This window comes from Oryx dammah, unplaced genomic scaffold, assembly GCF_014754425.2.
Source record: "Oryx dammah isolate SB20612 unplaced genomic scaffold, SCBI_Odam_1.1 HiC_scaffold_11229, whole genome shotgun sequence".
Lineage (NCBI taxonomy): Eukaryota > Metazoa > Chordata > Mammalia > Artiodactyla > Bovidae > Oryx > Oryx dammah.
This window is the reverse complement of record NW_024080622.1, coordinates 5,344,549-5,358,471: the sequence shown is the minus strand read 5'-3', so window position 1 is coordinate 5,358,471 and position 13,923 is coordinate 5,344,549. Positions and strand designations below refer to the sequence as shown.

The following is a 13,923-nucleotide window of genomic DNA, read 5'->3' as shown; positions in this document are numbered from 1 at the left end:
CACACCCCCGCCACACACACACCCTGGCCTCATCAGAGTTCTGTCTCCCTCCCCACCCCTATCAGACACCACGTCCTTTGTCTGTCTTCTTCCCCTGAGCCGCCCAGCGTCACACACACCAGCGATGCGTTTTGGGTTTGGGGTGTCAGCCTCTCCTCTGTGGCTGAGCTCAGGACGCACAGGGAGGAACACTCACCAACGCTCAGTGTGATTTGCGGAAACATACTCATACATTCAAGAAACACTGATCTTTCAAATAAGGAGTTTAGAGTCTTCTCGAATAACAGCCATGGGGCTGTTAGCTTCACATTCCCACCTGCGTTGCTGTTGGCAGCTGCATTTCTGTTAAGACTCAGAAGACTTGATTTCTAATGGCTGGATTTGTGCTCAGCTATCTCCCAGCACTGACGGAAGGAACCATACTTCAGAACCTTCCTTTTACATAGGGTGTGCCACAGGTGACCCACATCCTGGGTGCTAAGCAGCACCAGCCTTGCTTCCTTCTCCTGACAGATTACACTCACCTTGGGGAAAAGAAAGCAGCCAGCACTTGGGGCCAAATTGATTTAGAGTCAAGTTGGATCCAGTTGTCTTGAGCTAGTAAGTTGTCGGGAGATTCTGAGAAGAGTGACATAAATGTCTTTTCTCCATAGGTTTAAAATCCTACATTTATTGCCGTATATACATGGGTCAATTTTTGGACTGTCTGTTTTGTTCCACTGGGCTGTTTACTATCCATGCTCTAGAACTATGGGTTTGTGTTTTTTTTGAAAATTGAGGTCTGACCATGGTGACTGTGTTTGAGTGGCTCCTATTATAACAGTGTTCCTTCCCTGTTTGGGGCATAGGATTCTGTTTTTTCCTTCTAGGTTCCTTATTTCCACTTGCACAGCCTACCTAATGAAGTATCTTAAAATTCTTTTACCTTGAAAAGACGTGTGAGGAATTATATAATGTCTCCCTATCTACCAACAGCCTAAACAGTTGTGCAGACTCACAACCAGTATTTCTTTACTTGCACCCCATCCTCTTCCTTCTCCAAACCTCTACTGGGTTATTTTGAAGCAAATCTCAGATGCCACGCGTGTCCTTTGCAAGTATTTCATTATGTCTGTCTGGGGCTTCCTCGGTGGCTCAGACGGTAAAGAGCTGGAGACCTGGGTTCAATCCCTGGGTCAGGAAGATCCCCTGGAGGAGGGCATGGCCACCACTGCAGTATTCTTGCCTGGAGAATCCCCATGGACCGAGGAGGCTGGCAGGCTACAGTCCATGAGGTCTCTAAGAGTTGGACATGACTGAGCGCACAGCACGTGTCTCTCTAAAGAAGAAGCACACTTTTTCCAAACATGACCAGTTCCATCTCATGATTATGTAATATCCTCTAATATCCAGTCGGTATGTGGATCTCCTTGACTGTCCTGTAAGATGTTTGCTGTGTTTGAATCTAGGTCCACATAAGGTCTACACTTGCATTTGCCTCGGTTTGCTCCCTCCCTCCCTTGGCCTTTCTTTTTTCCGTAGGTTCTGTTTCTTTGGTGTTCTCTCTCCTTTTCTTTTCCTTGAGATGCATTTGTTCGAAGGGTTTTGTGTACACCCAGAATTGGCTAGTGGTCTTGTTTGGTGCTTTCCTCTCTTCTCGTATTTCCTGTAAACTGATAGTTCCATCCAGAGTTTGCCCCAGCATAATTTAAAAACCCAGCATAATGTCCTCACTTGAAAATAGAGAATGATTTGAGCCCTCCCTTTTAGGGACTAAGCTTCATTCTGTCGACTAAAAAATATAGTTACAACCTGAAAGAAGAGAGTTGTTTTATTTGGTGGGAATGTTTAGGACTCAGAGTCCCAGAGACAGTATCTCAGTAGCTCTGAGAAAACTGCTCCAAGGAGGCAAGAGGGCAGTGAACCAGAGAGGTTGCTCAGTCGTGTCTGACTCTTTGCAACCCCATGGACTGTAGCTTACCAGGCTCCTCCACCCCTGGAATTTTCCAGGCAAGAGTACTGGAGTGGGTTGCCATTTCCTTCTCCAGGGGATCTTTGTAACCCAGGGATCAAACCCAGATCTCCTACATTGCAGGCAGATGCTTTACCAACTGAGCCACCAGGGAGTCAGGCTATATACAAGTTTGCAATGGAGGGAGCAGGCAGTCTGAACATCAAAGGTCAGGTATGAAGCTAAGGAGTTTGGCACTCTGTGTCTGGCTGCAAGCCTCTGGGCTTGAATTTACTCCTTCCATGTGCAGCTCAGCTACCTGAGCACCTCAGCCAATCCTGTTTCTTTGTTTGCCTGGCTTCTTGTACCCCCCACCCCCAACAGCAGTCACTGTGGGGTGGCAGCATCTGCTGGACCTCAGTTTTGGGGAGCCCTCATTCACATTTGGAGGTCAGAGATCGCTGGTGGCTGTGACATTTCTTGTTTATTAATAGGCAGAAGATATTTTCATTTCACAGTTTGTACCACCTTCATCCTGTCCCCTTCATAATCCCATTTCAGAGTCTCAGATAAGGGACATTATTTGACTGTATTGAGAAGAAAAGTACAATTTCTTGACTCTTGTGGAGATCTTGCTCAAAATGAAAACTCTCACCACTGTTCCCTTTTCACAGAGAATTGTCTCCTACCTAGCCTTTCTGAGACCAAAGGGAGCAGGGTTAATTACCCCAAACCTGGTGACTATGCTGGTCTTTCCCTTACCGTGATGCTGTCTTACTGATTCTGCTCTGCTTCACATCTGTCTCCTCCAGGCCTCTCTCCTGGGGCTTCTTTCTCTGTTTCTGGATCCTTTCCTGCCCATTTTTATTGGTATTTAGTTTTCATCACATTCCTTTTTCTTCCCATTGTTCAAATGTCTTCTCATTAGTTTTTGTGGTTTCGATCATCTGAAACTGAGGACTTCCGAGTCCCTGTCCCCTACCCAGGTCTCACTCTTGATCCCCAAACCAGGGTGTCCACCTCCGGCTGAGTCCTGAGAAACTCGCTGTCTTCATCCCCAGACACCTCTGTTCCATGTGTAACTTTATAGCACCAATGTCTTCCTGATTTCCAAGCCAAGAATCTGGGGTTCATCCTTGCAGTGCCCCCTGCTTACTCTTTCCCACCATATCCATCAGTTGCAGAGTGACTTACTGTTTTTCCTTGACTTTGCACAAATCTGTCCCCCACTTCCTCAGTACTGGAGTCAAAAGCTGGCACTTCAGAGCCAGGCAGGCTTGGGTGGAGGTCCCGCCTCTTGATGAGCTCTAAATCTGACGTGAGTTACTCTACTCCCTGAGCTCAGATTCCACGTCTGCAAAATGAGATTAATGCCGACACCCCGTGTACAGGTTCGCTGTGGATATTAAATGAAGTAGTGCATATGAATCACATTTATCTCTAAACATAGAATCCTATTTAGTCATTAGCTCTCATCAGATGCAAAATCCATTTCAGAATGCATCATGTTAGATGAAGGCATACCATATTGTCTTAATGAGCCTTGAATGTCTTGTTCTGAAGATGTATTATTGTTTTAAACAGTGGACCTTCAGGGAAGTCCCCATAGCATCTTTATAAAAAATTTTATTTATTTTGACTGTACTGGGTCTTTGTTGCTTTGCACTGGCTTTCTCTAGTTGTGGAGATTAGGGGCTACTCTTTATTGTGGTGAGGGGGCTGCTCATTGTGGTGGCTTCTCTTGATGCGGCTCGCAGGCTCTAGATGCGTGGGCTTCAGTAATTACAGCACCCGGGCTCAGCAGTTGTGGCTTGTGGTTAGATCTGCAGCATGTGGAATCTTCCCAGACCAGGGATCGAACCTGTGTCCCTTGCATTGGCAGTTGGATTCTTATCCACTGTGCCACCAGGGAAGTCCCTGAAGATGTATTATTAAGTGAGGTGCAAAGTGCTTCCTGCTTCTGATTCTTACACTTCTCATGAAAGGTGTGAAGGCAGTTTTCTCTCAGTGGCTAGACATATTTAGGCATATTTTTTATATACAGCGTAGATGTGTGAGCATGTCTGCAGTTAGTAAAATTGTCATCACGAGACTGCTAAAGGCACTGTAAAATCATAAAAAGCTGTAACTTTTAGCAAAGCAATAAATAATACAAATCTAACAAAGAACCAGAATAATAACGTTTAAGCTTGTTTTGAAGTAGTTCACTTGAACAAGTATGTCATAAAATATTTGAGTAATGGAATATTTGCTAATGGAAATATTCACTTTTCAAATTTTATATTATATATTATATAATATTATATATTTATATTATATATACATTTGTCTGTCACCTATCATATAACAGTTCCAGTATGCTATTAATATTATAGCACATAAATTATATATTTATGCTCATTATTTTTCTTACAGCATGTGAACCTTAGGTTTCTAAAGAAAAAAATTATAGACTCAGCATCTAGATAAGACTCTGTAATTGGTCAGGAGGAATAAGAAACATTTAATTCACAACGCAAAATAATTTTTTTCTTTGAGGGTGCTTTATGATGTAATATGTAGAAGAATATTGTATTTGAAAGTGAAAGTCGCTCAGTTGTGTCCGATTCTTTGTGACCCTGGCAAGAATACTGGAGTGGGTAGCTGTTCCCTTCTGCAGGAGATCTTCCTGACCCAGAAACTGGGGTCTCCTGCATTGCAGGTAGATTCTTTACCAGCTGAGCTCCCAGGAAATATTGTATTTAAATCATGGAAAAATAAAATATTAGTTCACTTTTGGGATTACAAAAAAGTAATGTTTGTGAAGACTCAGCCAAATGCTGGAAGTTAGCTGGTAATTATGTTTATAATGCTTGTTGTCATTTCGTGGTGCTTCTTGCGGGTGGTCAGTCTCTCACCATTTCTTCTGCTCTCAGCTGTGACTCTGCCTCACTTGGACTCTCAAGCCATTTTCATATCCCTTCACTTTGGTGTTCTCAAACACAAATCTGATGCTGCTGCTCCTCTGCGCAGAGCCTCCCAAGACTGCTGCTGCTGGGATGTTCTGACTCCTGACTTGGCCTCAGTGGCTCCCTGCACCCCTGCCCCCCTGCCCCATCCCTCAACCCCATCCCCCACCACCATCCCCCGGGGCGTGCTGCTGGACCTCCACAGATCCTTCAGGGTCAGTTTAAGCACATTGTCTCTGGGGAGCTTTCCTCAACTGCTCATTCCTTCCTGTTTTGGGGTAGAGACTGGTTCCCAGATTTATCTGTAAACCTGGTGTGAAACTTTGCTTTACGGCTGTGCTGTAATTAGGTATGAGCATCTTGTGGTCAGAGATGGTCTTCTGGGGCCGTGGGTGCACCAGTGCCTGGCAGAGAGGCACTGAGAAGCAGAGGGTCGGAAGAGGTGTGATAGGGGTCCCTTATCCTTGTGTCCTTCAGCGTGGAGGGCACTATGAGCTCTTTGCTGTGATCGCCCACGTGGGGAATGCTGACTACGGTCACTACTGTGCCTACATCCGGAGTTCTGAAGATGGAGAATGGTTCTGCTTCAACGACTCCAATGTTTGTTGGGTGAGAAGCGTCCTCCCAAACTGCCTCTTGCCCTGGGTTCTCCATCTCTAATGGATTCTCAGCCAGGACTGGAAGGCCATTGGGACCCAGACACACTGAGGTCCTGTTTTCTGTGGCGGGGGGACCTTTGTGAAATTTGAAGCCCTTTACTGCATGGAGCCCCGTCTGGTTCACAGCTCTGCTACAGTCTGCTTAGCCTAGTGTCCCGGTTTCTGGAATTCTCAGCTCAGGGCCCTGCAAGCTTGTGCTCTGGGCTAACCTATGAAGGCAAGAAGCTCTAGAAAGAGTTACAAAATCTGGGCCCGGCATAACCAAGTGTAGACAATGCACTCGGGACTCCGTGTGCCAAGCGCCTATCACTGGGTGGTCGGGCCTGGGAGTAGTCAGACTGGTCTTTCTAGGGGAGTGAGGGCAGCTGGCAGCACCATCACTCTCAGGCCACTTAACCTGGTTTGTCTTTGTCCTTGCAGGTGTCCTGGAAAGACGTCCAGTGTACCTATGGAAATCACAGCTACCGCTGGTGAGGAGGGCTGGGTGGTGGGTCCCAGGGCACTGGGATGCCCAGCTCACTCAGGGCATCTGTTGCTATAGGAAAGGGCTGCCACTCAACTTTGGAGGCCCAGAGAATATGCTCAGCCTTGTTTTTAAGCCCCATCCACTGCACTGCTCCTCTCCTAGTTTATTTTTTAAATTTTTTTCATAGATAAAGGTTTGAAATTACATATGTATTTTTAAATTAATTTAAAAAATTTTTGTGAGTGCTGTGTCTTCGTTGCTTTCTCTAGCTGTGGCGAGCGGGGGCTCTTTGTTGCAGGTGTGCAAGCTTCTGACTGTGGTGGCTTCTTTTGTTGCGGAGGACAGGCTCCAGAGCTTGCAGACTCAGCAGCTGTAGCGCACAGGCTTAGCTGCTCCACGGCACGCGGAGCCTTCCCAGACCAGAGATGGAACCCGTGTCCCCTGCACTGGCAGGTGGAGTCTTAACCACTGCACTGCCAGGGAAGTCCTCCTCTTGCAGTTTAGACCCAGCAGTGCTAAAGTGTCTGAGGCTCCCAAACGTCACACCATCCCTGGCTTTGCACGTGCTGTCCCTTCCCCTAGTTTGTCCCTGAGGCAAACCACCTTCATGCTTCCGTGCTTCTGCTCATGCCCACCTGCCCTGTAATGCCTTCCCAGCACCATTCAGGCAGGTTTGCAGGAGCCTCTCAGGTGCTTTCCGTCATGTGTTCACCTCCTCACAGCCAGGACCACGCTGCTCAGTCATTGTTCACCTGCATAACATTCTTTCACGTTAGCCATGAACTCTTCGGAGGCAAGGGTCACTCTTGTCCTCCGTTGTCTGGTACGGAGGCTTAAATTTAATCAATAACAGTAAATATATTGTTGAAAATCAGTAACTACACAGAGGGGAGGCTGGAGAGGAAAAAGCTTGGCAGAGATAAAGCAGAGACTTTGCAAGTTTTTCTGCAGAGCTTCTGGGTCAGAGGTGACATTGCACACTAAGCGTGGTGTGGGACGTGGCCCCAGCTGCACGAGTAGGTCTTCACTTGGAAACTGATAAATTGGGTGAAATTTGTGCTTGAAATTCTGCTCCCCCCGCCCCCACAACCTGCTACTTTTCCTCTTCTTTTCTTCTAAGCATCTCCCTTAGATACACACTTGGTCATCTTTTGGTTGTCAGTGATCCCCCGTTATTTAGATCAGGGTTTGGCAGACTTTTTCTGTCAAAGGCCAGAGAGCGAATGTTTCAGTTTCTGGGATACACAGTCTGTGTCTCGGCTCCTTGGCTCTGCTTCTGCAACACAAAAGCAGCCACTGGTGGTACATGAGTGAGCATATGTGGCTTTGTTCCTGTTACATTTACTTAAGTTCATAGGCTCACAGTTTGTCAACCCCTGCTTGAGATGTTAGCTAATGTTACCCAGGTCCCCAGTTTTGTCTGCTCTGAGCTGATAGATAGAGGAAGACCTGATCCAGTAACCCAGGAAGTTTTCTGATGGGTGTTCTAGCATGAAGTAATAATGTAGTAATGAACTCTGAATGTTTCGTCTCAGCAATGCCCTTGCACTTTTTTCCTTTCTAGGCGGGAGACTGCCTATCTCCTGTTTTACGTGAAGACTGAGTCCTAACGGATGTTCCCTAAACCGTCAGAGGCCTGCAGAGTATCATCTTCCTTTTCTGTTCCTGTCTCTGCAGAGTCTTTTAAGAAACTCTGCAGTGAGGAGAGGCACCATTTTCAAACTGTTTACATTTTATTTATAATCAGTGGTGATTATTAAAATATTTAGCAGTGACACTACACAGGTCTGGATCGGTCAGAATGGGTGCCACTGGTGGATTCAAGGCTGGATCAGGTCTGGATTGTTCCTGCTGCACAAGGCAGAGATCCTTTAGCTGGGACCTGCAGAGTCCACGTGCTCCCAGGGGAGGAGAGACCAGGCCAGTGCTGGTAGCAGGAGGCAGTTGGGTAACAAAGGGCTGTGGTCAGGAATTATTTCAATATTCTACAGCTAATGTGACTATACTGGTAGGTACTGATTGTATATCATTTCTGTTTATAATTTTTAAAACTTTGAGGGCTTCTCTAGTGGCTCAGTGGTAAAGAATCCACCTGCCAATGCAGGAGACATGGATTTGATCCCTGATCTGGGAAGATCCCACATGCTGTGGAGCAACTAAGCCTGTGCACCACAACTACTGAGCCTATGCTTAGAGCCCAGGAGCCACAAGGATGGAGCTCATGTGCCCTAGGGCCTGTGCTCCGAAACGGGAGAAGCCACTGCAGTGAGAAGCCTGTGCACCACAACTGGATAGTAACCCCCGCTCAACACAGCAAGAAAAAAGCTCTCGCAGCAACAAAGACCCAGCAGAGCCAAAAATGAAAAAAAATTTTTTTGATGTGTATCAATTACATGAAACTCAAGTGCTTTGTAATTGTTATTCATTTATTTGATGAATATGTATTGATCACCTACTCTGTGAAATGGTATGCCAGACATAGTAATGAATACAATTTTTTCTCTCAAAAAGAACTTTTTAAGTTAATGGGGGTTGATTAAAGTACACGATACGGAAGATTTATGCTACAGGAATTTAAAGGAAAATAAATGAAAATGCGTCTGCTGTGCGCCCTCAGGGGAAGCCTGAAGGCTGGAAGCGGGCTGAGAGTGAGGACAGTTTGTTTACAGGGAGAAGCAGACCCAGTGGCATGGCTCAGGGTTCAAAGACCCTCTGCACACCCGGATGGAAGGGAGGTGGGGCTTAGCACGTTGATCTTGATCCAGGCTCAGAAGTTTGGGTCTAACTTAATAAGTAATGAGGATTTCTTTTTTTTTTTTTGGAAAGTGTTCAAAAAGGAAAGGAACACTTAGTGGTGTTTCAGTAAAATGGATTTGCTGGTGATGTGGGTTTGAGACAGGTTGGCAGCATGGGTGGACAGGCGTGCACGGTCCCTGGAGCCATGTCAGAGGAAGAACATGAATCGTGGGGTGTCCAGGGAAGGGAAACTCTGCACCAACCTGGGAAGAAGTGTGTGGACACCCCTCACCAACAAAGGAAGTGACTCAGTCATTCACGTGTTTAACAACTTGTTGGAGATTTCATATTTTGTAAGTGGCAGAGCTGAAACCTCCAACGTGAGATGAGGGTGATTTATTCTTTATTGGCAAGAATTTAGCCACACGAGAGTAAATTCTCACTGTATGATAGCCACACAGTGTAGTCATGGACAGATCCTCTTCCTCAGTGCTAACCGTCGCTAAACAGGTGTGTGTATATTCTTATCTCTGCCATCACAAACTATCATAAAGCACGTGGCTGAAAGCCACAGAAGCTGTGTTTTTTTCGTGCAGTCTGGAGGCTGGGGTCTGAAATCAAGGTGTCACAAGGTTGGTTTCTCCAGGAGGCTGTGAAGGAGAGTCTGTCCTGACTTTCTTCTGGCACCTGGTCGTGCCAGCCCTGCTTTCGTCCCCTGCGTGGACCTCAGTCCCTCTGGCCTCCACCTCCATCTTCACGCGCTGTCTTCCCTACGTGTGTTAGTCGAGGACACCAGCCAGGGGTTAGGGGCCATCCCAGTGTAGCATGGCCTCGCCTTCACTTGGCTAATTTCATCATTCTGAGGTTCCAGGTGGGTGGGAATTTCAGGAGGACCCTATTCATAGTAGTAAAATATATTGATCCCTCTAGGCCTTATTCTAGGTGTTGGCATGCATATTCACAGATATGAGTAATTTTTACATCATGAATTCTACTGGACACATTATTCTGCTCATTGTTTTTTCTCATAATAGTGTCTTAGGAAAGTTTCCAAGTCTGTATGTAAATGGAAAACATTCTTTTGAATTGTTACATTTACTCCATAAATAGATATACTATATTTTTTCCATTCCCATATTGGTAAATATTTAGGGCATTTTCATTTTTTCACTATTTATAGTGCAGAGTGAATGAGTACCTTTAGATGTGTTTTTGTATATGAGTAAATATTTCTGTAGGTACTGAGGAGTGAAATTATGAATCAAAGAGACTGTAGGGAGAAGTTACATGTAGACTCCAACTTAAAGAGAAAGGGTACTAATAGATCATTTTTAATGTCCTAGATTGAAGGAGAAGAAAAAGGAATCAATTGACTTGAGTCTCTGGAAGTAGCTGATTTCTATGCTATTTTGTTTCTTCTCCAAAGTGCTCCCTTACTCATCCATATGTCCATTTGTCCAAAAATCAAGGTTCACAGTGATGCCCGGTGCCTGACCTTGTGTGAACTTTTCCTGTGATCTTGTTTTGAGGATTTGAGGTCTGTTGTTATTTCATCCCTATGTACCCCTGCTGGCTGCCACCCCAGACTTCTTCAGCACGTACACCCAATATCTTTGTCCCCTCGTTTTCTCCTTAAAAGTAGTACTTTAAGGAATTCCCTGGTGATCCAGTGGTTGGAACTCCACAGGGTGAAGGGCATGGGTTCAATCCCCAGTAGCCACCCAGACCAAGGCCAAATCCTGCCTACTGGGGTGCCCACAATAGCCTGCCCACATAGAGATCCCATAGACCATAAAGCTCCATTACTGGTGACCAGACAGGAGTGTGTTGTTGGGCCCCATAGAGTGTCTCCTGTATGAGGCCACTTCTCCATAACAGGGAAGCATGAGCAACCTGCGTAACATACAAATAAGCACAGAGATTTAGGCAAGATGAGGCAGCAAAGGAATGTCTTCCAAACAGTGGAACAAGATAAGATCTAAGTGAAGTGGAGATGACAGTCCACCCAGTGGATCTCAAAGCCCTGATCATAAAGATGCTTAGTGATCTTTGGAGAAGGCTGGGTGAACACAGAAGTTTAACAGAGACGATATTAAGAAGAAGCCAGTGAAGCTGAAGAATGAAATCACTAATGCACTCAAAGAAAACAGTGGCGGATTAGATGACACAGCGGAATGGACAGTGACCTGGAAGACCACAGTGGGAGTCACTCAAGCTGAACAGAAAGAAAATTTTAAAATGGCAGTTTAGGGACTTTCCTGGTAGCCCAGTGGTTGAGAATCTGCCTTCCAAGGCCGGGGATGAGGTTTCCCACCTTGCTTGGGGTGCTAGGGTCCCACATGCCTCGGGGCAACTGAGCGCATGTCCCACAGCTAGAGAAGCCCGTGTTCCAGAGCCCACGAGCCACAACTTCTGAGCCCGTGCTCACCTCTGGCCTCACTGAGTTTAATCTTCACCCTTCACCATAACTCACCTTGAGTATAACAGCTTCAGGGACTTCTGGGAGCCTCCATGTAAAAAGAGGCCGAGGAGGGGGTCTCTGGATCCCTGACTCTGGGGTCAGAAGCAGGTGGGGGGAGCGTGTCGTGGGGCCCTCTCCCAGGGAGGGGCAGGAGATCCCAGGTGGTAGTTCGATGAGTCCAAGGCCCTCCTGGGTAGGAGGCATCCTAGCCCCCTTAGTGAATCACAAAGAGACCAGATCCCTCCCCACCTCAGTCCTCAGGCCTGGTCCCTGCTTCTGAGAAATTTCCTAGGGTGTGTCCTGGTGCTGGAGGTACCCCATGCTGTGGGCTCCTGAGTCTCTAGGGACGATAGTGGAGTGAGGGGAGACTTGTCCTCAGAAAGAGAGCATCTGTCAGAACAGATCCCGGGGCTGCTGCACCCCAACCTCCACCACCATCCCCAGGTCACTGAGGCAGGACCATGAGAGCAAGGCTCCTTCCTTCCACACGACAGAGACACAGAGGAGACACCAGGTGAAGGCAAAGATGGGAGGGAGGGGCCTGCAAGCCCAGGGGTGCCTGGAGACCCCAGAAATTGAAAGGGGCAGGAAGGACTGTCCACTGGAGCTTCTGGAGAGAGCACTGCACTGGGACACCCTGATCTCAGATGCCTGGTGTCCGAGACAGAGAGAGGACAGGCTTCTGTTCTGACCATCTGCCCCAGGAAGCTCATGCAGCTGGTGGGAAGCTCCTGCTCTGATCTAAAGCCTCCCTCCCATTAGGTGAGGTAGCCCTACAGATTCCACCTCTTCCATGTCTAGTAGGTGGGAGACCTGCTTCTCCTTGCTACTCCAGGAGCGGCTCTGAAGCTGATGGGAGTGGTTCTGCGGTTTTGCAGGCTAAGCCCCTGTTGCTGTGCCCCTGTTTTCCCATACGAGCATCCAGAGCTCTGGATGTCTGCCTTACTGCCTGAATCCCTCCTCCCCCAACCCAGTATCTGCAGGAAGTCAGGGATTCTGTAGCAGGGTGTGCAGGCAGTCTGCGTCTGGACCCATGTGGGAACTCCATGTTTTACTGTTTTCTCAGAAATGTCTCCTGGAATTTAATCTTACTTATTCTCTCTTCCTGATCTCTCTCCCGTACCCTTAAGTTAGATGTTCTGGCTGACCTGTCAGCACTAGTTAGATGCTGTTCTGCATGCAGAACAAGCCCCCTTATCTTCAAAAACCTTTCTTGATGACTCTTTTGTGATTACCTCTGGAATTCCAGGAGGAAGCCTCCTTAATCCCTGCATTCTGGTATCTGTCTTGCTTTACTGCTTTTAGTTAAAGATTACAAGATAAGTTACCAATAAATATGTGCTCAGCATTTTCTCGGGAAGTTGCTTCTCTGAGAGCTTTCCCTGTACTCTTACAATGCTATGCACCTCTTCCCTGTAAACACAGTGAGAACCTCCTCTGACCTCACGCCCCATGCTGACCACCTCCACATCTGGCCACAGGCCCAGTGCAGGTGTAAGACTGACTGCCTTCTCAGCCTCCTCCTTGTGTTGTCAGAGCTGCTGCAGCCCTTGGTCAAAACCTGTGAACCCACTTTAATAGGGGTGTCCTTGCTCACAACCCTCCAAGCACCTCTTTTAGCAAGAGTTAACAGAAGTCTTTAAGTCAAAGGGTCCAGAGAGAAGAAAGGAAGCTACAAAGAAAGAAAACCAGATGGAGCCAGCTGGGACCAAGATGGCAACAGATTCTGACCTCCGGCAGACCCTGAATTTCATTGTATGTTGATTTTACTGTATTATCTATCGTATATTAAAAAGCAGAAACATTACTTTGCCAACAAAGGTCCATCTAGTCAAGGCTATAGTTTTTCCAGTGGTCATGTACAGATGTGAGAGTTGGACTTTAAAGAAAGCTGAGCACTGAAGAACTGATGTTTTTGAACTGTGGTGTTGGAGAAGACTCTTGAAAGTCCCTTGGATGGCAAGGAGATCCAACCAGTCCATCCTAAAGGAAATCAGTCCTGAATATTCATTGGAAGGACTGATGCTGAAGCTGAAATTTCAATAGTTTGGCCACCTGATGTGAAGAGTGACTCATTTGAAAGGACCCTGATTCTGGGAAAGATTGAAGGTGGGAGGAGAAGGGGATGACAGAGGATGAGATGACTGGATGGCATCACCAACTCAATGGACATAAGTTTGAGTAAATTCTGGGAGTTGGTGATGGACAGGGAGGCCTGGAGTGCTGCAGTCCATGGGGTCACAAAGAGTCAGACACAACTGAGAGACTGAACTGAACTGAACTGATCTATCGTATTCAGTGACACATCTACCGGTGACCGTGACCAGACAGGAAGAACCTAAACGGTAAAAAGGAGGTGGCCTTCCTCTCCCCTTCCCAATGCACGTGCCTCCCCAGCGTTAGCCTCACTCCTCCTTTTCTTTACTCTGGAGAATTAAATCCCTCTCTGCAGAGGGCCAGAAGCTGAGCTGTGAACTTGCTTTCTTCTCTGTTCCTTGACCTCTGAGTAAAGCCTGTGCTGTGTTGGTCTTGGCTTTGGTTTCATAATCGCCTACTTGAACCTGCTTGGAAAAAGGAAACTTTCCTTGTTGAGGCAGAGAGCCTCGGCCAGGCTAGGGCCCGAGCAGGGTCCATAGGACTTAATGGTAACAATCTGTAAGGGACGGTGGTCTGTGCCCCGTGGAGTAGGTGGAGGGCACACCTTCAACCACAGCACCTGGTCT

The 13,923-nt window shown here is 46.9% G+C and overlaps 1 protein-coding gene across 2 annotated transcripts in view; it reads left to right on the top strand.

The window, feature by feature from the left end:
- Positions 1 to 8,516, top strand: part of LOC120861174 (ubl carboxyl-terminal hydrolase 18-like) — a 34,514-nt gene extending 25,998 nt beyond the window's left edge. For both annotated transcript variants that reach the window (XM_040236827.1, XM_040236828.1), the window contains 3 exons: positions 5,356 to 5,487; positions 5,958 to 6,007; positions 7,568 to 8,516. In XM_040236827.1, the coding sequence (XP_040092761.1) occupies positions 5,356 to 5,487; positions 5,958 to 6,007; positions 7,568 to 7,613 (228 nt within the window). In that variant the 3' untranslated portion in view covers positions 7,614 to 8,516. The remainder of the gene's footprint in view (positions 1 to 5,355; positions 5,488 to 5,957; positions 6,008 to 7,567) is intronic.
- The last annotated feature ends 5,407 nt before the right edge of the window (positions 8,517 to 13,923 follow it).